The sequence below is a fragment of the Ascaphus truei genome, chromosome 3 (assembly GCF_040206685.1).
Source record: "Ascaphus truei isolate aAscTru1 chromosome 3, aAscTru1.hap1, whole genome shotgun sequence".
NCBI lineage: Eukaryota > Metazoa > Chordata > Amphibia > Anura > Ascaphidae > Ascaphus > Ascaphus truei.
In genome coordinates this window covers 214,009,493-214,034,349 of record NC_134485.1, presented here as the reverse complement: position 1 = coordinate 214,034,349, position 24,857 = coordinate 214,009,493, and the positions used below count along the sequence as shown (strand labels likewise).

Here is a 24,857-nt window from a genome sequence, read left to right as displayed (position 1 = left end):
TGGGTGGGTCAGTCAGTGTGTGGGAGGGTGTGGGTGGGTCAGTCAGTGTGTGGGAGGGCATGGGTGGGTCAGTCAGTGTGTGGGAGGGTGTGGGTGGGTCAGTCGGTGTGTGGGAGGGCGTGGGTGGGTCAGTCGGTGTGTGGGAGGGCGTGGGTGGGTCAGTCAGTGTGTGGAGGGCGTGGGTGGGTCAGTCAGTGTGTGGGAGGGCGTGGTGGGTCAGTCAGTGTGTGGAGGGTGTGGGTGGGTCAGTCAGTGTGTGTGGGGGTGTGGGTGGGTCAGTCAGTGTGTGTGTCCAGCTGCAGCCAGGGGCGGGGTGTAACATTGCGCACCACCTCTCTCCCCCCCCTTACATTGCACACACACCCTCCCCCCCCGCACGCAAATTCTGCACACACCCCCCCCCGCACGCACGCAAATTCTGCACCCCCCCCACCGCATGCATATTCTGCACCACCCCCCGCATGCACGCATATTCTGCACACACACACCCCCCCATCCGAGAGGTACAAGCGCCCTGTGCCCCGCGAAGGCCCGCGTCAGTGGAGGGCTGAAGGAGCGTGTGGGTGGAACGACGCCGCTGCCAGCCGCTTCTGCGCATGTGTGGCGCCCGTCAGCGGCGCCATCACAACTGCGCATGCGCGGCATGGCAGCGGTCGTGGGGCGGTTAGGAGTGGGGCATGTTTGAACAGCCGGGTGTGTGGGGGTGCGGCGGCCTGCTCGGCCCTCCTCAGCTCATAGGTCTCCTCCGCCTGCTCACCTCCCCTGCACGGGGGTCCAGGGGGAGAAGCAGGATCCCGGGACTCAGTCACACACTGACTGACCCACCCACACCCTCCCACACACTGACTGACCCACCCACGCCCTCCCACACACTGACTGACCCACCCACGCCCTCCCACAGTAGATGCGGGGGGGGGAGGAGGGGAGCCGTGACGTCACTTCCGTTTCACATTTGTCCCCCATCTCTCCCGTTTTACCCCATCAGAATAGGTGCCACTAAAGAAGTTTCACTTCAATATGGCGTGTTCCAGGTCGCCAGAAAACGTTGGCAATTTTACTACTATCTGCTAACAGAAGGTAAATGCGCTTTCTGCATATGGCCATAATTTATGCCAAATATGTGGCTATGTTATTGCCGTTTTCAAAGCAAATCACGCTCCTCTCTGCATAAGCCCCACAGTGGTTTGAAATTCTGTGAGTGTTTATTTTTCACCGGAGCCCTCGGTTTCCTATGTCTTGTACCAATGTTGGGTTCCTTGTTCAAAGCTTAGAGTAGACAGAAAAGGATAGGAAAGAGAGAAGAGAAAGGAGGGTATTGTAGGTAGGTATAGAGGGGGAGAAGGGGAGGGGGAGAGGGGATGAAGGGGAGAGGGAGAGGGGATGAAGGGGAGGGGGAGAGGGAATGAAGGGGAAGGATGATCCATTCAAGATAGTCGAGGAAGAGGGACGGGGACCGGTAGTTCCACCCCTCTCCCCCGCCCAGCCCCCTCCCACCCGCTCAATTGTAGCTCATATTCCAAGACCTATTATCTTTATTATTGGGATGGAATTTTTATTTCACTTAGTTTTTAAAGATGTTTCTAGGTTTGGAGCCACGGTTCCCAAATTGTATCAAATTGTTCTGTGTTTTGTTTCAGTTGGGCCGTTAGTTTTTCAATAGTCATAAACTCGTTTATTCTTTTGGAGACAGTCCTTCTGGAAGGAGCATTGATTTTCTTCCAGGCCGCGGCTATAGAGCATCTTGCAGCTGTTAGAATGTGTGAGACTAGCCGCCCCATGGAGTATAGTAGGCTTTTTAACAATGTTTCTTCTCTGAATTACCAAGGATTATTTATTATAATAATATAAATGTAAACGTTATGGAGTGCACCTGTACAAAACATTCAGGACTGCTTTTTAAATTAAAACTAAAAAAAAAAAACAGGTTCATCTACAGTACACATCTGATGAAGATAGTAACAAATCAAAACGGTAAAATATCATGTTTTAGGTAGGTTTACTGGCTATGCACGTCTTTAACCCAGGCTGTGCTGAAATGCTATGTAATACCGCAGGCATACATTTATAGGGGTCCATGTTATAATGGACATGAAGCAGGGGTGTAGCTACTGTATAGCCCGGGCTGGGGAAGGTCTGATAATGATTATGAGGCGGACTGGGGGAGATCTGATGATAATGGGGACTGTGGGATATCTGATGATGATAAGGGGGACTTGTGGATATCTGATGATGAGGAGAAGGACTGAGGGAGATCTGATGATGATATGGGGGACTGGGGGAGATCTGATGATGATGAGGGGGACTGGGAGAGATCTGATGATGGTGATGAGGGGGAGAGCTGAGGAGAGATGATGAGGAGGAGGGATGATGAGAGAGAGAATATGGGAGAGGATGTGGGAAGGGAGAAAAAAATTGCCGTCAGTATTAATATTAATGGGGCCCAGAAAAAATGTTTGATCGGGGGCCGGCGCATATTTAGCTATGCCACTGACATGGAGTAAAGACACTGCTCAAATGCATGTCATTACCCAGAATCCTTGGCTGTAGTGGAAGCACTGTAAGCTAAGAGAGAATGGTGAAAGACAGGGTTGCAGGCCTGTCTGAGACAACCAAATGCACCACAAGTGGTACTTATATTTACTCTTAGGTATTGTCTTTTATGTGCAGCTGCCAAGTGTTTATTTCCTGTTTTTCTAGTTCAACGTTATTATAGTCGTATTCATCCTGGAGAAATGTAGATTAGTTGTAGCTTCTGATATCTTTTAAGGCACCAAATGAGAGTTTTTCAGAGATGAAAATATAGTGCATAGCACTTTAAACCCTCATAGAAAATGTTCAGTACACCTAAAGAAAACCTATGTTTTTTAATGTATGACATCCCTTTGTTTCAAACCCATCATCTACTGTAGTTGTATTATAGTTCTAAACATTTGAATGCACAATAGCAAGTCTCCCAATAAACAATATGTTTACCTTTTCAATGAGATCAATACAGGCCTGTAAGTCCAGTCCAAAGTCGATGAACACCCACTCAATGCCTTCCTTCTTATATTCTTCTTGCTCCAAGACAAACATGTGGTGGTTGAAAAACTGTTGCAGCTTTTCATTTGTGAAATTTATGCAAAGTTGTTCAAAGCTGTTATACTGAAGGGAAGATTCATGATATTTGTGATCAAGTTTGCTTTATAAATGCCACACATAAAACATATGGACAGTTATGTACTGTAAACCATTTGTACACATAAATGAATAACTTAGAATATTCACACGTTTAGCTCTTTGATTATAATGAATACACTTAATAATAGCAAGGTTTGGTCTGTATTATGAAGATTAGCCAAACAACTTTTATAGATGTTATATTAGAATTGCGTGTCCATTATGCACTAAGCTTATTGTTTAAAATAGCTATCACATTTTGAGAAAAATTTGATACAGCAAGTCTTATTTTAGTAAATGTTTACACTCAGAAACAACTACTAAGATAAATCACACATGGTTAGGTGATTTTTAGGTTATTATTAAAAACATGAAACATATTCTTACAGGTCTCTGTATTTTTATTAGTGTTATCGGAACCAGGAGGTCCCATGGATCAGAAACATGGTTTGCTTGCTATTGGGAATAGAAAATCGGGGGAAACAGTCTCAAAAGTTTGCACATTTCGAGAAAATTCTGGACATTTGCAGCTGACGAAAAATTTGAACAGATACAAAACTTTACCAGAAATCACAAAGCACCTTCAAATATGTATTGAAAACATAAATATATTGGTAAATTTTGCCATATATTAATAAACATCTACTTTTTTTTTACGTGAAAATGTGCAAAGTACTCATTATTAAATCAGCAAATTAACACATAACTTTTACTTTCAAATTTACCGCATTTATTACCAAATTGGGACAGCTCATCTCTAGTCGGGAATTGGTTTAGGAGATACGCAGCAGGGTAAAACGTGGGAATCTGTCGTTGCAATCACTTCAGTGACGGCAAACACTGTGCTTCATATTTACATTAAACAAACTTACATCGAAAATTTCAAATCCAGCAATATCGAGTACACCAATAAAGAATTGTCTTGATAGCTTTGTGTCCAATGTCTTGTTAATACGAACTACCAGCCACTTGAACATTCGGTCATATATACCTTTGGCCAATGCCCCGACTGCATAGGTAACCTACAAAAAATATAGCCATTAGAAAAACATCACTTTGGTAGGATAAAAGGATTAATAAAATGCAATTCTTATTATTTGCATAAATTCTAGTGTACTACAGTAGGTTAAAAGAAAGCAATGTCAATATCTCAGACTTCACATAATTAACCTCTGGAACTCACGACCACTGCAGGCTGTGACAGCAAATAGCATTATTAGCTGTAAAAGAGGACTACACTTATTAATTTAGAGGAAGTCCACAAATTGATACCAGTTAGATGGACATATCTTAGGTCAGGGGGGTGAGTAATGCTCTATGCGGCGCTAACCCTGAAGTTTCTAGTACTTGCCCGTGTTAGAGAAAGGACACAGGGCTTGATGGACAATTTTATCTGACTCACTATTGGAAGTTCTTATGTTTTTATTAGAGTTAAGGTTACTTGGGTTGCTGTTTTTATTCATACATCCACAGAGGTCCGTCAAGTTTGCACTAATAACAACTGTTACTGAAATAGGTAATGTCTGTTATTTTGACATTTAATGGGTATCCACAAAAGCTAATGATATGCAAAAATAACGGGCGTTAGTAAAAGTAGCAGCGTTATTATTAACGGTGATTTTCGATGCACAGAGACACATTAACCAATACACTGCACAAGTGCATTGGCAAAACTTTAATGCGCATTACAATTAGCATGCATTAAAAAAGCGTTTCTCATGCGCGTTACCTAAAGAGCACATGCAACTATATATATATATATATATATATATATATATATATATATATATATATATGTATATATATATATATATATGTACTTTTCCTGTTATTTATAGTATCCTTACTTCATTTATTATAATTGTACATTATTAAAAGTTATGTATTAATTATTATTGTAGAGATATGTATGGATAAACATTATTGCATTCCCATACTTAATACAGTCATCATTACAATATATACCATAATAGATCACACAAACATATCCTACATTCACTTTAATCACTAAAAACCATAATATAGTTTATGATGTGTTTCAGACATTTATATGATTATATATATATACTTTTATTTATTTATTTATTTATTTTTGTATTTATTTTTGTATGACACGTGTAACTTTTTGTAATGAAAGGGTTTAGTCCTATTCTCATTACATTGCTTGTAGGGTATTCCCAGAAATAACTCAATGATAATCAATGATAATCATGGTCTGGACGAGTAACGCCATGTTTTGGTGTGACCTAATTATCGTAGCGTTATTTCCATGCGCTAACATTAACAGGGGTTTGAGAATATGCGATGTTTGGAAAATGGTTCATTAACATATGATTTGCATTCGAGTAAGCCTGACGGTCGTTAAAACGTATTGATGCAACATTGTTTGCGGTAATGCAAGGGCATCGTGACATGCAGTACGATTATCTATACGATAAATGACGGTTAAGTTGTGATAAAATATGTAATGGACTTCTGAGGATCTACCTCATACCTAGGTTATGCCTAAAATACAGATGTAACAGACGTAGGTGCACCCGCTGTCATGCTTCACGTGTAACATAGTGCATTAGCCCCGTCCCCTTTTAGCTTTGCTGATTCCAGACTTAAGCCGCTCATCCTGATGGGGCATTGTTAATCTCCCATCAGCGAGTGCCCCGACATCTGCTTCACCTGCATACTGCACAAATTACAAATAATATTCACATTTTTACTGCTATTACCAATAACTACTCTCTTACCTGTTCTATAGTTTGACCTTTTGTGACGTACTCGTTGCCAACTTTCACCCTGGGGTGCATCAAGCCCTTTACCAATTCCGAAGAGCTGACACCCATAAGATAAGCAGCCTTATCCGTATCTAATTAGAAATCTGCAATTACTACATGTTACAGAATCCAAAGCTTGTTTAGAACAGACAAACGGTATTTCGTTGAAGAGCAGAAATAACTGCGATCATGTTGTCCTTCTTCCGGTTCTTCAGAACATTCTGGAAAAGTACTCATGTTTGACATTTCCTTTTATGGTCAAAATGAATGACTCCGCGATTAACGGTTTTGGGAAACATTGTTATTTGATAAAGAGCATGTGGAGATTTAAGTCCTACAGTATGTTTGCTGTCACATTCATCAGTGAAGCACTTGAATACATTAAGCAGAAGTTCTACAGTTTTATGGGCCGCCATATGGAAAAGACAGCGATGGAACATTTCGGAGAAATATGATGGAGACCACATCTTTAGTTGGATTGTGAGTGAAACTTTTATCAATGAAATACAAATATAATACATTCTTCAGCTCCATATCAGGGAGTCTCCCTTATTAACATAGGGAGATGGCCATCGGCCCCTTTGCTGCTAGAGCGGGCGGCAACATACAGTATTGCTTAGCAATGCATTGCAGATCCATCTACCAGGGTAGGTGCCATGTGTAAACTATGCATCTGAAAAGCTAGTTTATTTTGAATCTCAAAATAGCAATACTTACAGTACTATATATGTATTTCTTCTGTGAAGAAAAAAATGTGTCAGTTTAACACTCTAACGATAATAAAAATAAATTTAAAAAAAAAATTAAAAAGCATATCTCCTTTAGAATTAGTCTGGGACACAGAGAAAAGAAAAAGTTTAACTTTTAAGCATTTTACTTTTAAAAACTCCTGTGATATGATTACAAATTACATTTTAATTTCCCAATGCCCCAGAATGCTTCTATAGGAAATGTCCTATTCTCTTTGGACTGTTACTTAGCTATATCTCAGGATTAGCACCTTTATAATCAGAGGGAATTGATTTAAAGCGATAACCCTCTAAACAAAGTTTCTAGTAAGAAAAAATTAAGTAAAAAAACAAACACATACGTTCCATTACACAATGACCACATGTTCAATGATTTAACCCGTGTCAGGCAAACAAGGTGATATGTGCTTTCTATGACATTAAGCATGAGAAGCACACACTACTGTACATCATTCCAGTAAATATAGAGGGAAATGGAGGCATTTAAGTTAAAGAAATACGGTAGACTCACTCTCAGTGCCGTCAGGCTCTGCTTGTTCTTCTCTTTGCTTTTGTTTAAATTTCATATTCCCAAAGTGCATTATTGCACCTGTAAGCTTGAAAGCACCATACTTTTCATCAGCAATAAATCCCAATATATCAAAAGCTTGCTGTGTAAGAGAAGACAAATGAGTATAGTTTAATTTCTTAACCATGTTGTTTTCACCAATAGTTGTTCAGAAAGATATCATACAAAGATCAACAGCTTTGTAATACCAAAAAAGACAGGCGGGGTATACAGTCAAATTCCCAAACCTGTCCAGGTATGCTTTACCGCCTATAACAGTTGTGGTCAACATGATATACTTAAAGGGTCACATGTGAGGCCATTGAACCATCAAAAAAGCCACCCATTACCACAGGCAGAAGGGACATTACAGCCACGGGTAGGAGCTTCTCCCCACTCTGCTTAGCGGCTTATTGCTGGCTGTTGAATATTGACCCGCTCCTCTCCTTACATTGAGAACTAGTGATTAGCATAAGAGAAAAGCAGTATGTATCAGGGCACTGTCACTGAGCAGTTGATGGAGGGAGGAGAAGCTGCGATCCACGCCAGCTACATACAGTATGTACTCCTCTGCACTGAGGATAGAGAGACAGTAGGCTGCTGGAGCGGTGAGCAGTTGGAGGGCCACAGAGGGCCGCATGCAGCCCTTGAGCCACCTATAACCTCAATTCTTTGTGTTAAGTCACTTGCTTGGTTTAGTGAATGAGCCCATATAATTTGACAAAGTTTTAAAAAGATATGAGCAATTTCACAAAAAACAATCAATATGTTATAACTCAATATGTTATAACTAGATTTCTAATGGCAACGTGCTTAAGGTGCAACAAATAACATTTTTCAGCATAGAAGACATACTCATAACATGAATGTCAAATGGAAGTACTGGTAGTGGCACAATGTTGATCATCTTTAAAACTAAGGAGCCTATTCATTAAAGTGTGAGAATTAATAATAATAACTAATACAGTTTCCGAACAATAGCAGCCATGTCATAGTCATTTGAAAAAGCATTTTTAGGTAGTGATTTGTACCAGCTGTGCAAAATATGCACATTTTCACCTTGGTATTCAATAAAACAGATTGCCTTTTATTTTCAGGCAAATTTGCAATTAAAGTTTTTCACTTTAAAGAATATGTCTCTAAGAAGACTAGCAATAACCATGATTTTTTTTTTTTGCCCTACTCTAAACAGTCTAGAGAAGCCAGCCAGAATCTGTGGTTCTTATATAAGTAAAAGAAGGAGCGGCTCAGTGAGTAAAGACACTGACTGGCACAGAGTTTGATAGCAGGAAACCTGGTTTAATTCCTGGTGTCGGCTCCTTGTGACCTTGGGCAAGTCACTTTATTTCCCTGTGCCTCAGGCACCCCTCTAAAAAAGCATAGATTGTAAGCTCTATTGGGCAGGGACTATGTCTGCAAAATATCTCTGTAAAGTGCTACATAAAACTAGCAGCGCTATACAAGAACAAACTATTATTATTATTAACAAAAATTAATAGATATCCCATTGCATGATGCCCCATTTCATTTTATTGTATAATATTACATAGTTACATAGTAGATGAGGTTGAAAAAAGACGTACGTCCATCAAGTTCAACCTATGCTAAATTTAGACAACAGATACTTTATCCTATATCTATACTTACTCATTGATCCAGAGGAAAGCAAACAAAAAAACGCCAGTGACGTATCATCCAATGATATCTCATAAGGGGAAAAATAAATTCCTTCCTGACTCCAAGAATTGGCAATCGGATTAATCCCTGGATCAACATCCTTCCCATGTATACTTATTTGGTATATCCCTGTATACCTTTCCCATATAAAAAGATGTCCAACATTTTTTTGAATAAATCTATTCTAATCTAAATATTCAGTTGAAGAGTTTGTAGTACTGTATATCTTGATGAGCACAGCCAAGTGAGATGTTCATTGTAACTTAGCACAGTGACTACCACGAGAACACAGAAGCAGAACACAGGCAAAGTAGTTTTGGTGGTACTGCTATGATAAAGCGCCGTCGGATGTGTGTAACGTGTTTGGAGGGTCTGTAACTCCCCTCCCCCCATTTTTTTAATCATAGCTAATTAAAGATATACTTTTATGATCTCTTTGCCTGTTTATCTCTATATGTTGGCAGTGCACTGCATTTCCAGCTTTATCCATAATTGTTGATTGGCATGCCCTGGGAACCCTTCGCAAATGGGATGTGTCTGGGGGTGAGGCTTTTACTCGGACAATACAATTGGTACTTTTAGAATCCTGCAGCCTCATTCAAAATGCACCTGACTGGTAAATGGTGATATGATGGACAGCCCGCATTTCACCAAGTTTGGAAGAAGAAAATAAAGTGCTGATAATACTGGGTATCCACATACACGAGTAATGAGTGTTACTTTTCACAAGAAGACCCAGGTAGGTGCATGTGAAAAGAATTCCTATATCGACTAAGAGACATTGATAAACATATATTATAAGATGGCACCCAATTTACAGACAGAACATTGTTGTCTTTGCTCCTCTGAGCACTTGGCTATCTATACATCTCATATTGCTATGACAGCTGAATGGATTAAGGTAAGAGGATCGAACAAAGAAGACCTTGCAAACCACATTAACAAAAGAAAAACTGGTTGTGTTAAGCAAATGGAAGAATGGGTTTTACATCAATATCATACATTATAAGAGAAAATAAACAGTTTAAAAAAAAACCTTTTTACATTTTAAATAGTGGGATGTACATCATTCATGGAAGCTTACTTTTACATTAATTAAAACACCTGGTGCAGGAAAAACAAATAGCTACAAATTCCACACCAAAAACTACAATGTAAACTGTGTCAGCATAAAGGCACTAATGTCACACAACATGATGATCACCAACAACTCAAAGTTATGTCTTTATCTTCATGAAAAGTAAGGCTCTTAGGAGGAGGAGAGATGGGCAGAGCTTTAGTATAAAAAACTGGTTGAAAGCGTGGACTATCCAGGGACGATGATAGCATTAATGAGTGGGCAAAAGTGTAAGAAGTATGTAGAAGGGCAGAATACTCTTGCTGAACCTCCTCCAGAACCAAAGGGGTTAATAACACTTACATCTGTTGCCATTAATTCTTCACCATCATCCATGTTTTCCACAGTAACAACACCTTGTGAGCTAAAGTGAAAGTCATAGGGATTGGTGCTCACTAACAGCAGATCTGCAAATAAAGAATATAACAAGTATATACATTTGAATAAAGAAATGTCATTTCACAAATAATCTGCATATATATTAAGGCCCATATTTTTTTTAGAGGTGCCATTTTATGAGATACCTTCCCTCGCCAGAAAACCCCTCATGGTCTACTTACTTGAATGGGCCAGAAGGTGTCTTATGGAATAGCACCACTTCATAAATATGGGCCTACATGCTTTTAACTTTAAGAATACCATGGCAATGAACTAAACATACCATGGGTTTCTTAGCAATAATTGTCCCGTGCGTATGTTGATGAGAAAATCATGATTTTGGTAGAAGTTTATTCAATTAGAAACATTTTTGTTTTCCTCCTATGGGCAAGAGCACACTTGGGGCTTCACCAAAATGCGTGGCTGTGTTCACGTGTACGTGCCTCCGTCTGCTGGGCGATGTGTGAACATCCCCAGCAGAGAGAATGATCCGACAACACGTCCCCACGTGACGCGCTCAGCCTCCTACCCCGAGAGCGGGGGGAGCGGGGACCTGGGAGCGGGGGGAGCAGGGAGCTCTGAGCAGGGGGAACAGGGAGCTCTGTGCGGGGGGAGCAGGGAGCTCTGAGTGGGGGGAGCAGGGAGCTCTGAGTGGGGGGAGCGGGAACCTGAGAGCGGGGAGAGTGGGGACCGGAGAGCGGGGAGCTCCAAGTGGGGGGAGCGGGGAGCTCTGAGTGGGGGGAGCAGGGAGCTCTGAGCGGGGGGAGCGGAGCTCTGAGCGGGGGGAGCGGGGACCTGAGAGCAGGGAGCTCTGAGCGGGGGGAGTGGGGTGCGGTGTAAAACAAAAGCATAATTGTGTGTGTATGTGTGTGTGTATGTGTGTATGTGTGTGTATGTGTGTGCAGGGAGCTGCCGACTCTGTTCACTTCAGCAGCCAATGCATTGATTGGCTGATGAAACTGACGTCGCGCTGCTGCAGCCTGAAATCACAGTTTTGAAAGACTTCAGCTACAGCAGCGGCAACGCCGTGCTTCGCAGCCAATGGTAGTTTCAACAATGAACACACGTAGCGCTGTGTGTGCTCCAGCCCTTATCATAGACTGTATGTGACAGAGCGTATAAAGGCCCATACTAAGGAGGAGAGGGAGGAGAGGGAGGAGAGGGAGGAGAAGGAGGAGCGGTGGATGGTAGATTCTGATTTCTGGCTAGCAAGGAGGCTGAGAAATGTTTGATATTTAAATGCTGTGTGATTATTCAGCATGCTGCAGCGAGACAGACTGATAGTCAGGACTGAAACTAATGCTCCTCCACACAACAAATACAGGCTTTAGCTTCCCAAGTATCTGTGATTAGTATTCTCATCTTACCCTGCAGCTCACTCTTTTTCCCACTAGTTATCTGGTAGAAGATGTGGTAGCTTCTTTCTCCAGGCTGCTGAAAAATGACTCTGGATTTTTCCAATAAATCTGTGTGTAGATGTGAGACAAAAAACTTTGATATTAATTCTTTTAAGATGGTATATATATTTACAATTGATCATCACATCTTTAATTTAATATGCAAGAAATAATGTATTATGCAAGATAGAAAAAAGTACACATTGTAAAACATGCTATAGAAAGAATTAACAAAAAAGAGATCTTTTTGAATCATATCTATGGTTATTGAATACAGTGGTGTATCACTAGCTAGGCAAAGGAGAGACATAACAGATAAGAGGCGTATATTTCATAGTGTGCATGCTAAGTACTATTATAGCAACGGAATAATTAATCCCTTAACTACAAGCAAATGTACAGAGAGTACATGGACAATCTCTAGCCGTTACAAACTTACAAATTTCAATGTCAGCAGATGACAATTTGCCAGTAGTACCAAAATGGATCCGTATGAATTTACCCTGAGCAAGGGAAAAATGGAGAAAAAAAGGGATTATTATTAAGAGTGTGTTCCTCTCTGTAAAAAAAGGAATTATTATTATTATTAAGTGTGTTCCTCTCTGTAGAAAAGGGATTATTATTATTATTATTATTATTATTATTATTATTATTAAGAGTGTGTTACTCTCTGTAAAAAAAGGGATTATTATTAAGAGTGTGTTCCTCTGTAAAAAAAAAAAAAGTCTGGATGAACAGGAAAAACCTCGTTCAATCTACTCAAAACTGTCTAAACTGTATTGAGACGCTTTTAAACAGAGTTCAGATTACTGTATTACGTTCTTTTATTTTCAGTGGGTCCGTGCACATCAATTTAGTTTTTGTCATAAAAAGCAATGCAAGTAAGCAGGGGATTTGGAAATAAAAAGTACTGTAGCATTACGCATACTGTGAGTGCCAAGAAATCAAAATGTATCGAGTGCATAATGATCCCGATTTACTGTAGTTTCAAAACCAGTGAAAAGTATTCGGGTCTAAATATTGATCAAATTATTAAACCACAAGGCGCCAGATGCCCATTCAAGAGAACAAGCCATTAAAAATATGACCAGAAGGGGGAGATGCCCTAACCCCCGATGTGGGTTATCAAACAGCAATCTTGTGTTAACTCACATTCAAATGAATGACAATTAAGGCAGGTTCACATTGCCATATCTCATATTGGAGGTTAGTGAATATCAGCGTATGTTGCTTACCGACATTGATTTAATATCAAGTGACTTACTCCTGAAAACACAAAACAAGCCCTCCCCAGCCTCCAGGTGGCTTCAGTCTATAATACTCTAATTATTATTATTAAGCCTGTCTTTGTGATTACATAATACTCTGCATCATTATACAACGCTACACACTGTTCAGTTGCTGCCATCCTTTTTTTAGTCACTTATCGCCCTCCCATGCCCCTTCAAGCCGCAGTCCCTGTTTCCCCACCACAGCTGCATGTGTGGCTGCAGTGAGGGACACTGTTATACCAATAAAACATATAATAAACCCCTAATCAATTACTAGAGTCCGTTGGCAGGAAATGAACCATTGCTGCTGCACATGTCAGTAGCATGCTGTTAACCTTTAAAGAATTGCACCGTTTAAAGCCAAAAGCCACATACATTTTATTGTGGTGGTTTCTAAATTTGTACATGTATACATGATATGCTAGAATGGCCCAATTGAATTATTACCTCAACCGATAATAATATAAATAATATTGTTTTAACCCTTATGCTGCCAGAGAGGCCAGCAGAGGAAGACATTGCAGAATTCTCTGCACAGAAGGGGTAGTAAGGGAGGTAGCAAAAAAAAAAAAAAACTTACAAAACGGGATGAGTTGTCATTTCTCAGTGTTTTGGCATTTCCAAAAGCTTCCAGTGCTGGGTTTGCCTGGATGATTTGATCTTCCAATGTTCCCTACAAGATATATATATTTATGGAACAGTTTAAAAATATGCAAACACTGCAACAAAGAAAATCACCAGTAACAAATATCAGCAAAACTAAACGAAGGACAGATTGGGAATCTGGAGTTTGCTGACTTCTTGAGGGGTGTCAGCAAATCACCCCAGAGGGGAGGGGTTTGCTATATTACCAAGCCAACAATTACAGACGATGACAATTATTTTAAACATAGAGACCGGGTTATTTGTATCTATCTCGGGAGCCAGGGGCCATGAAGCTAAAAATAGTGTGGTTCGGCACTTCAAAAAGTTGGATGAACTTCCCTAACTATTATCATTGATTACAAAGTGTGTTAAATCTATTGCACACGCAGGCAAAAAATGTTTATGCTATGTGTCTTAAACACAAGCTGTACGTACTGTATAGGTAAAAGGAGGATTACTACTGTACACCATATACAGGCAATCCTTGTTTTACAACGCTTTGCTTTACAACGAAAGGCTTATCCAACGCTATGCAATGCATACCTATGTTCATTTTTACAACGCCAAAACAGCTTATCCAACGCTCTTACGACGCTTTGCAACGTTGTTTATGTGTATATAATATATATATTATACTATATAATATATTTGTATATTATATTATATATTATGTTATATTATATATATAATACAGTATATACACTATATAATTTATGTGTGTGCTGCATATCTTATTGTCTGCGTAAAATATTTTGTGTATTTTAGCATTAAAAATGCCTTCAGGAATGGAACCTTTCATTTAAACAGTGTTCCTATGGGAAAACGTGTTTCGTTTTACAACGTTTCACTATCCAACGCCATTTTGAGTAACGCATTGTGTCGGATAACCGAGGACTGTCTTTCATATTTACCGGTGCACTTGTGTGGAAAGAAGACCTGCTGGAAATCCAAATCATACACTGATATAAGAATAACACAAGGCACTGCGGATGTTTCTAAATGCTATTTAATGAGCCAAAAACTTAGTCACGTTTCGACCAAAGCGGTCTTTTTCAAGTGGTGAGGGGCTAGCCACTCACTTCTTGAAAAAGACCGCTTTGGTCAAAACGTCACTAAGTGTTTGGCTCATTAAATAGCATTTAGAAACATCCGCAGTGCCTTGTGTTATTCTTATATCAGCGTACTGTATACTGTAGGTGCCATTATTTTTTCGCCTAATAAAAAGACACCCTATTCACAGTTGCTAGAACTAAAGTAAAAAGCTACAGTACGTATATCAAGGTAATGAGACCAATAACAGAGGGTGGAGCAGTGAAATAGTTGAACTACTTACCCCAGTTTTGGTAGCTGGTTGCTGTAAGCAAAACAAAACATGTTGTCATAATGATATCTATGCACTACAACATTTATAGAAAACAAATAATTAAAAAACAAATCCTTACCAACGTCCGAAAAATAATAATAATTACGTTCACACAAAGAAAGAGAAAGCAGCAGTTTCCCTGAAAGATGAAGTGTGTGTAAAAATGCCCACACGGTGGATTTGAACTCGTATTTTAAGAGCGAGGATATAGATGGTGCTTCACTTTCTTTTCTAGACCTAAATCTTTTTTCTGATATTCTCTGAAAACTCAAGTGGCCTTTTGGTAAGTGAACTCCATGCAGAGGTCAGTAATATAGCAGTCAGCTGGGGAGTTTGACAAAGTGTTATTTGAAAACTGCCATCACCCATCCTAGCAAATTGTCTCTATAAAATGACCACCAAAAGATAACAGTACTTCATGTGAGTGCTCACAGTCACTTTTACATTTCTGTAATTGCCAGTTTGAGGAGAGAGAGAGAAAAAGAAGAGAGGAAGAAGAGAGAGAGAGAGATTTATTTGCTTCAGATCCACAATAAATAGAGGATGCCCTTTTACAAACCAATTAAGGTCACTACAATACTTACATTCTTTTTACCAGAGGGATCACCAATGGCAGCCACAGTGGCAAAGTACTGAATGACACGTTTCGTGTTCACAGTCTTGCCAGCACCAGATTCTCCACTAAGAACATACATTGATATTGTTAACAAATAGTAGACTGAACAGATAATTTTCCTTCAAACACTGCATCTTTCACAAAAGTATTCTAAATCCCACGGTATCTGACTATTCTACTTTACATCCTTATCTACAGATTCTGGTTCCCATCAGCCTGTAAACTGGAGTTAAACTAACTAAACTGGAACTAAACCCTGGGGTATTTGTATGAAGGCAAAAATGGCACAATTCTGGGGTAAACAAATAGTTTCAGAATCATTAAAGAAAGAAAGAATCCAAGAAAATCAGGGGAGCGGGGGTCATATCATCAAAGGAGAGAAGAGAGAATGAACATAGAACAGAACTGTAGGACAGTTTAGGGCTCAGTTGTGCAAAGAACCTCCAATGATAATTCTCACAAACATATGAGTTGTATGAGCATTTCCAAAACTGTTTCACAAAATGTAGTAGAACGTGGGGGGCTACACACTCAGTTCAGCCGGACCCAGGAGAAAGAAGAGAGACCAAGATAGTGCAGATGGTACTTTTAAAACAGTACATTTATCACAAAAAGACCCCCCTGCAATAAAGGCTTACATCAGGGTGATCCCTTTAAAACATTTGTATGTTACAAATAAATCGCCGTGACTCCCAGGAGCCGGGTGAGTCGCACTCTCACCCACTCCGAGTCTCCACTGTTGCCGATGTCGTCACTTCCGGCTCAACTGAGTGTGTATCCCCCCACGTTCTACTACATTTTGTGAAATAGTTTTGGAATCCCTATTATTAGTTTTTGCATCCCTAGAGCAATTACTCTCATCGTACTGTAGATTGGGGTAATTAAATGTCAAACCCTGATTTTCACATACAATATATATGACTCAAAAGGAAGTTTAAGTGTCAGTGTGTAAATAAAACAAAAGTAGTGGTTCTCTATATCCCATCCTACCATCACTCTTTTACCATCAATTCCAAGTGTATTTTAGTAATACAGTACTACTTCTTAATTAAAGGTGTCATATGAATATCTGTATATCTGATTCTGCTAACCTTGTTCAGTGAAATTATTATTTTTTTAGAGCTTACTTACGTGATCAACATTGATTGGTTTTCCCGATCTAACAAAGAAAAGTGTTAAAAATGTCAATACAATGGATTATGTGGCAGCAATTTATATTCTTATATTAAAAGCTCTTAAAAAATGTATTTATTGCTATTAATGACATATCTCCTAGCCACTTGTAAACGTTAGGCAATCATGTATTTAATTCAATGACCACCGTTGTGATACATCACAAGGTAGAATACAAGGTAGGCAAAGATCATTGATAGCTAAGAAAATCTGAAAAGATCCTTGACAATGCATTAATATACCAAAGATAATCGGGAGCGGCTCAGTGAGTAAAGACACTGACTGGCACTGAGTGTGAAGCAGGGGAACCTGGTTCAATTCCCGGTGTCGGCTCCTTGTGACCTTGTGCAAATCACTTTATCTCCCTGTGCCTCAGGCACCAAAAACATAAGATTGTAAGCTCACAAGCCCAGCAAGCTGTCTCTGTAAAGCGCTACGTAAAACCAGCAGTGCTATACAAGAACATGCTATTATTATTATTATTATTATCAGAGGTCCTTTGGTAATAAATGCATCAACAACTCTAATTCAAAAGAATGGAACATTATTGCAGCTTAGACTTAATTACTTTCCAATTAGACCCAATGCATGTTTAAAACAATGACTAATAAAACACACAACGTACTGCGTAACATGTCATGGTAGGCATTATCAGCAATGGAGAAGATATGAGGAGGAGCTTCTGAACGTCTCTTGCCCTTATAAGCATTGACAACCTCAGTCTTGTAAACTGGAAGTGCTTTGTATGGATTCACAGTCACACAGAAGAGGCCTGAATAGGTCTGGAAGGAGTAAAACAACAAATTAAAATATTAAAGAATACAAAACATCAACATATATTGTAATAATGGAGGGAACAAAAAAAGTAACCTCGTTAGATGAATGTTAATTAGATCAAACATGCAAAAACAGTCTAGAAAGGAGTTAATGACAAAAGTATAACCCATGCATAGAAAACAAAGGAGCACTCACTCATGATGAAAAAATGCTGGGTGCCCGTCACAACACTGAATAGTGAAGTAATACTTTAAACAGGAGATGAACTGCACTCCAGCGGTCTTGTGTGAAGAATAACATGTTTATTCAAAGGATTGACGTTTAGGTCCGAGTGAAAAAGGTCCATGCAAGGACCAAAGCATCAATCCTTTGAGTGTGGATTGCTGCTTTAATCCCTTCACAGTCAGAGAGGCCAGCAACGGATTGCTCCGCACGAATTCTTATTATCCTGACTATGATAAAAACTAACTGTGAAATATACACACAGTTCACCACTAGCACATATGTAGTAAAACCAATACCATTTGATCACAATATCATATGGGGGAGATTCACTAACCTCCGATACATGTTATTTCACTGTGACCATGTGTTAACTGCCTAGTCATTAGTCAATAATAGTTACATTGTAGATAAGGTTGAAAAAAGACATATGTCCATTAAGTTCAACATATGCTAATTTTAGATGACAGATACTTATCCTATATTTGTATTTACAGTATTTTGATCCAGAGGAAGTCAAACAAAAAAACCCTAGTGAAACATTATCCAATGATGTCTGATAAGAGGAAACGGTAATTCCTTCCCGACTACAAATCAGATTTCTCTCTGGCTCAACATCCTTCCCATAAACGCGGTTAACGCGGGATTGAGGTGCAATAAACCGTATCCAAGGTTTAGTGAATCCAGTGACTGGATATCAGAGGTTTCCTGCTATTGAGAAGATGCTTCACCGCATATTGAGTACGAGTCTAAGTCAGTTCCTGTGGTGCCAGAGGAGTCGCGGCTGTGTTGAAAGCATGGTGGGCCTCTCTGGCAACCACGGGGATAGAACAGTTTTAGTAACTTACATAGATCATCCAGTTGGCGTAGCGTTTGCGCAGATTTTGCAGCACAGAAGCCTCATTCAGGTGGGTTAACATGGCCATATCTTCGATCATGTCAAACTTTGGAGGGTTCATCTGCTGAACATCTTCCTCCTTCACAACGACAGTCTAAATAAAGAGGCACAAAGAACCAAGATCTCATTTGAAATGTATAGCTCCTTAATCCTGATCACTATTTTTACATTAAGTGAATTATATATATATACAGTACATTTTGACATTTTTAAATCTAGCAGGTGCACTGACATTTTTAAATCTAGCAGGTGCACGAGGAAGAAAATATATAACTGACATACACGCACTGAAGATTAAAGTTTATATACAGTAACTGGACACAAAATGTGGGTGTGGGAGAAAACTTAAAGAAACAATACCCTCTAACTATCCTCCCTCCCCCTCACCCCCCAACCCAACTCTTTATAGATTGGAACCCTGGAGCTGATCTGCATTAATTTTTAGCTCCAGAAACCCCCAGGGTCTCGAAATATTCACCAGCATTACATCCTTTAGAGGGAATTTAAATGTCCATCTAATAGGAAGCCGCAACTAACTGATGATATTGTGGCTCACAATTGGCCCGAGATTTGGCAGACAGTTTATTTCCCCATGAAATATATTTAAATACGGAAGGACCAACAGTAGGCATCTCAGTAGCCAGGGACCCCCCCCTCCCCCCCCCCGCTCCCCCCCCCTGAGCTTGATTCAGCTCTGGGGTAAAACAATAAAAGTGTTCTTATCATCCTATGATACCGGAGAGGCTGCAACAACCTCCCCCCCCCCCACCCCCCCTCGGAAACAAAGGGTGTCACATCTATGTTTTGCTGTCTATTTGACATATTTCACCTTTGCACCGGCAACCTCAACAGTGACTTTGCCATTGCTGGTCTCCTTAATCTCAGCTTCCAGATAAGCTTCCTTCTCATCTGGTATCCAACATCTCTTCTTTCCTGTTGGGAAGAAATGTCTATATTATGCTATGCAGCATGACTAATATCACAGTGGCTTTATTTCTATGCAACAATATTGCATGTGTGTGACAAGACAACCCTCTAAACTGTGATTATTCCCGGTTCATTTAAGAGGTCGTGTCAACATTTACAGCAGTTGTGTATTGATGGACTCTAATCATTCGGCATCTGGGTGAACAATGTAGAGTATATATCACACATCCCACCTATCCTTATTTTGATTATTCGTATTTTTTTCTCCTTAATAATGTACCAACCCTACATCACCACTTATCAGATACGACCTTGGTTACACCATCATGTTATACAGTATTTCCTAAGTGCAGAAGAAATATGCCCCTGTTCTTATGCGGTGAAGGCATTATTCCCATTTATTTGTATAGAGTCGAACGCTTCTCCAGCACTGGGAAGCGACTTCACAGCATACAGGGTAATGCCCATAAATGGGAACAATGGCCCTTATTCAATGTTCTGTGAAGCAGTCTATATTTACACGGCGGTGCGTTTCCATAGAAAACCTTTTGGCTGATATCCAATATGTCTGATTCAAGTAATTGGACTGTAAAGTGTCTTCCAGCACCAAAAGGTCACTAATTGCTGTGCGACACTTAAATATGCCTCCCTAAAGGGAAGCTCATGCCTTATCGAACTCACAATGTCACAATCGCTGTAGAAGGGGAAATATACTGTATGATTACATGCAAGTGCATTTGGGTATATTTGTGAACATACACACCATTCCGACTCTTGCGTTCCGCTCAAGGATGTCTTCTCTCTACCCTCTTTGTATCTAAAGCCCTCTCCCGCCTTAAACCTTTCTCACTGACTGCCCCACACCTCTGGAATGCCCTTCCCCTCAATACCCGACTTGCCCCCTCTCTATCCACCTTTAAGACCCACCTTAAAACACACCTACTTAACGAAGCATATGAGTAGCTCTGTGGCTGATACTATACACCTCATACATATACCTTGTTGGCCCATTGCAGACGCACTTACCAGAACACCCTCCTACGGTCTCTGTACGTTCTTCCTACCAACCAATTAGATTGTAAGCTCTTCGGAGCAGGGACTCCTTGTTTCTAAATGTTACTTTTATGTCTGAAGCACTTCTTCCCATTATGTGTTATTTGTATTATTTGTTATTTATATGATTATCACATGTATTACTGCTGTGAAGTGCTATGTATATTAATGGCAATATATAAAGACATACTGTACATACATACATACTGTACATACATAAATACATACATACATACACTGAAGCAGATCAATTGTAAGTTTAGAACTTGTTTGCTTGTACCCATGAAAATATAGGGTTGGAGATAGCTGTAATATTACATACTTGGCATATTACAAAGTAGACATGTAGCTGAAGTCATGCCTTAAATGAACTCAGACAGCTATCTACTCTCTATGTAGTAACTGTGACTGAAGAAATAATAAAAAGAGCAAATAATGTAGGGAAGAAGTCACTAAACTAAAGTTCTACGTGGCACAAGGGGAACTCCTTTTTGTCACACCCGGGGTACTATTATTATTTTTTTATTTTCACTAGCGAACAACTCTGATATTTTTGTCACACCCATCGTAACACTAATTTTCTACTTACAAACTTACGATTCTACTTTCCTTTATTAAAAAAAAAAAGAACAGGGATTTATTTTAGAAAACGGCCTTCTTTCTATTTCTACGGCATGAATAATGCTAAAATCTTTTAAAAACATAATCCAATGAGCTTTGCCCCAATATCTTTAATGACGCATATGGGTAGCGACATTGCAGATACTACACATCTCATATGCACCGACCTTGACCCCCTGCAGACGCACGTACCAGAACACCCACCTGTCTCTGTAAGTTCTCTCTAATTATCACTTCGATTGTAAGCTCTTTTGGGGCAGGAACTCCTTTTCCTATTGTTACTTTCATGTCTGAACACATATTCCCATTATGTGTTATAATATCATTACTGCTGTGAAGCACTATGTACATGGATGGCGCTATATAAGTAAAGCTATACCTACATACATGTTTGATAAATGCAGATCTGTTTTCATCCAGGCAATACATCATTACTTTTGTAAGCCATTTGTGAAAAAACATTGTAAGCAACAATATTTTATGTATATGCATAACATGCTATAGGTACAAACAAATATATACAGTATAAATATATATATCTTACCATCAAAGGCCACCGTCTGTTGAATCATTAACTCCTTGTCAGTCTTCCTAAGGAAGTTGGCAGCTTCCCCGAAATCTGACATGTCCATCATTTTGGCAAATGTAGGAGATACACAGAACCAGACACTGAAAAAAAAAACGGAAAATTGTGTAACCCAAAGTAACAAATGTCAATAATACAACTACAGTATGTAGTAAAATAACAAAGGAGGGAGAGGGGGCAGGTGGTATGATACCTTTTATTGGACCAACAAGTAGTTGATATGTTACCAGCTTTCGAACATCTCAGGTATCAGATGTGGCAGAAATACAGAGAATATTATATACTGTACAGTGTTATAAGAAGAAAGGACCGACACGGCAAACCACCCTTCTTTGCCAATAAAAAAAAATGTTATCTTAAAAAAAAAAATTGTGCAGAATCAAGCTGATTTCTTTTTTCATTTGCAGGGAACCAATGTCTGACGAGTTTTTTTTTTAATTTTCATTATATGATAGTTGTGGTTTATTTACAAGGCATTGAAGTATTATGGGGCTGCGCTACACAAAAGAAGGTTACATAGTTGATGAGGTTGAAAAAAGACATACTGTACGTCCATCAAGTTCAACCTATTGAATATCTACCCTTAGTCTTAACAAATTATTCTAATAAGTTTCTCTGGGAAAGTGCACAACCATGTGAAATAAAATTGGCGATATAGTGTAATCGTTCTTAGAGCATTATGAGCCAAACAGAAATATCTCCCATTACACTCACATGTATATAGTAGTATGACTCATAGAATCATAGAACTGTTTTTTTGAGTAGCTTCACATACAGTTTTATATACACTTTTTGATATAGCCATTTACTAGTGATTATTGTTTTCTACTTGTTCTATGTAACTTGCTTTACAAAAAAATATAAATAGTTATACATTTTTAGAAATAGATGCTTCAGATAATTGTAACAGTATTACGCAATTAAATGCCAAGTGTGCTTTGCAATCTGAGTTGAATTAAGGGACAAAAACACTATTTTTATCCAAATGTCAAATAGTAATACGTCATTTTCCCCCCTAGTATGTGTACAGAATGCATATGTTCACTGTGAAAAATTCATCAAACAGTGATGTACTGTACATTAATGTGTGTGGCACAAAACTTGTTTGTTCTGTTATAAGTGGTCGAGTTCCTAACTTGAAAGCATTCAACATCTACAGATGCAGCAACGAGTGTCAGTTTGAATGAGACTGCTAGGGACACCCACTGTGTTAATCCGATGGGCCATTAGTCTGTCTGCAGAAATGTCACAGAAATGTTGCAGCATTACTGGGGTATTGCCCCAGATTTTCCCAGGCAAGTGTTCGGATACTCGTGGCTGCATCAGTACTTTACATTATATAAATGTTGTGTTCTTCTGTGGTACAAGTATGTTATTTATTCTGGTACTTGCAGTATAAGCAACGCTCTGAGGTGCATTTACTCAGCTCAAGAGCTTCTACTGCAAAAATATGTGGAGCTTTTAAACATGTGATATAGATAAGCATGCACGGCTCAGATACTATTAGGATGTTTGATTTATCACCAATAATTTTGATGTCCAAGAAAAAATATCTGATATATATATATATACGCAGACACATACATACACATTCAATTCTCAAGTTGATAATTTCTTATCATTTGTTGTTGTTCATCTGATATCATCATAGTGACACATCATATGCTACAGTTCATTATTTTACTATTACAATATCCAGTTAAACATACAATACGTAATACATGTATTACATGTTAGAATTAAATAAATGAATAGATTCATTTTTAAATCACAATCCTAAAGCCAATTGGGAAGATCAAGGCAAGTCAATTGAGAAAGTATATGTTAAAGGATTACAAGGATTATACATACCCTGTTCAAGTAAATGATTCAGTTGCCAGTCCCTGCTGAATCCCAACTTTTATATGAGGTCTTCAAGGGCACAAGTGATGGAAAAAATGCCTAAGTACCTGTCCTTTGATTCTATATCAGTCTGATGTGGGTACAGGAAGGACAGTGACATTATGCATAAGATTCAGGGGGGGGGGGGGGTGGTATCTGTCTCTTGTTTGCCTCTCCACTTCATTGTTGGTACATGACCTAATGGAATTAGGAAATTGTTTTTCAAATCATCACATGAAACAAAAACACATGACTATGTACTCAAACCTTTCCTTATCACAGACTCACAACAATGTTAATAAGCACGTTGAGGATCACCATATTTACTTATATCAATATAATATTATATATATATATATATATATATATATATATATATATATATATAGTGCAGAACTAATTTATTCTGCACTATCGCAACTGGACTAACACGGCTATTTTCTGCTTTATATACTGTATATATAGATATATATATATATGTGTAGCGTTTTACACCAACTGCAGGGCTTTGATATTATGTTTTTGAAGACCCGTCAGCAGAGAATTGGCTAAATCCAGTTTGGAGAGGACCAAGGCTTGTGCTACTATCTGTAGATTTGTTTTGGAGATAAATGCTTTAATTTGTCTCATCTCATCCGATGGATTTGGAAGTAACAGTTTTTCATAATAGCTGCAATATGAGGCTGATCAATTACGTTTTTGTCAAAATTAGCTCCAAGGCTTCTCACCTTCTATTTCCATGGGATATATATATACACATTCTCACCTTCTCTTTCCATGGGATATATACATACACCTTCTCACCTTCTCTTTCCATGGGATAATTTCGCACACACACATCCTGGAGTCTCTTGTGCAAATTGCACAAGGTCAGATGTGAGGTAAACAGAGGGAGAAAAGTACCAGGTTAAACGGTATCAAGACAGGAGAACAGTATATCCGAACCTAACGTCTGTAATATGTGTCTGACTAAAGTTATGTTTTGTACATTCTGTGAGTTAATTATTTAATTTCAATATTGTGTATGTTTGT

The 24,857-nt window shown here is 39.1% G+C and overlaps 1 protein-coding gene across 1 annotated transcript in view; it reads right to left on the bottom strand.

Annotated features, from left to right (window-relative positions):
• Nucleotides 1–23,951, bottom strand: part of MYH15 (myosin heavy chain 15) — a 78,200-nt gene extending 54,249 nt beyond the window's left edge. The window contains exons 1-16 of the mRNA XM_075590070.1: nt 23,796–23,951; nt 21,903–22,027; nt 19,587–19,690; nt 18,708–18,851; nt 17,486–17,642; nt 16,819–16,846; nt 15,656–15,752; nt 15,042–15,062; nt 13,644–13,736; nt 12,232–12,295; nt 11,763–11,861; nt 10,321–10,424; nt 7,188–7,326; nt 5,901–6,019; nt 4,032–4,181; nt 2,974–3,144 (exon numbers count right to left, since the gene is read on the bottom strand). Of these exons, the coding sequence (XP_075446185.1) occupies nt 2,974–3,144; nt 4,032–4,181; nt 5,901–6,019; nt 7,188–7,326; nt 10,321–10,424; nt 11,763–11,861; nt 12,232–12,295; nt 13,644–13,736; nt 15,042–15,062; nt 15,656–15,752; nt 16,819–16,846; nt 17,486–17,642; nt 18,708–18,851; nt 19,587–19,690; nt 21,903–21,993 (1,581 nt within the window). The 5' untranslated portion in view covers nt 21,994–22,027; nt 23,796–23,951. The remainder of the gene's footprint in view (nt 1–2,973; nt 3,145–4,031; nt 4,182–5,900; nt 6,020–7,187; nt 7,327–10,320; nt 10,425–11,762; nt 11,862–12,231; nt 12,296–13,643; nt 13,737–15,041; nt 15,063–15,655; nt 15,753–16,818; nt 16,847–17,485; nt 17,643–18,707; nt 18,852–19,586; nt 19,691–21,902; nt 22,028–23,795) is intronic.
• Between the last annotated feature and the right edge of the window lie 906 nt (nt 23,952–24,857).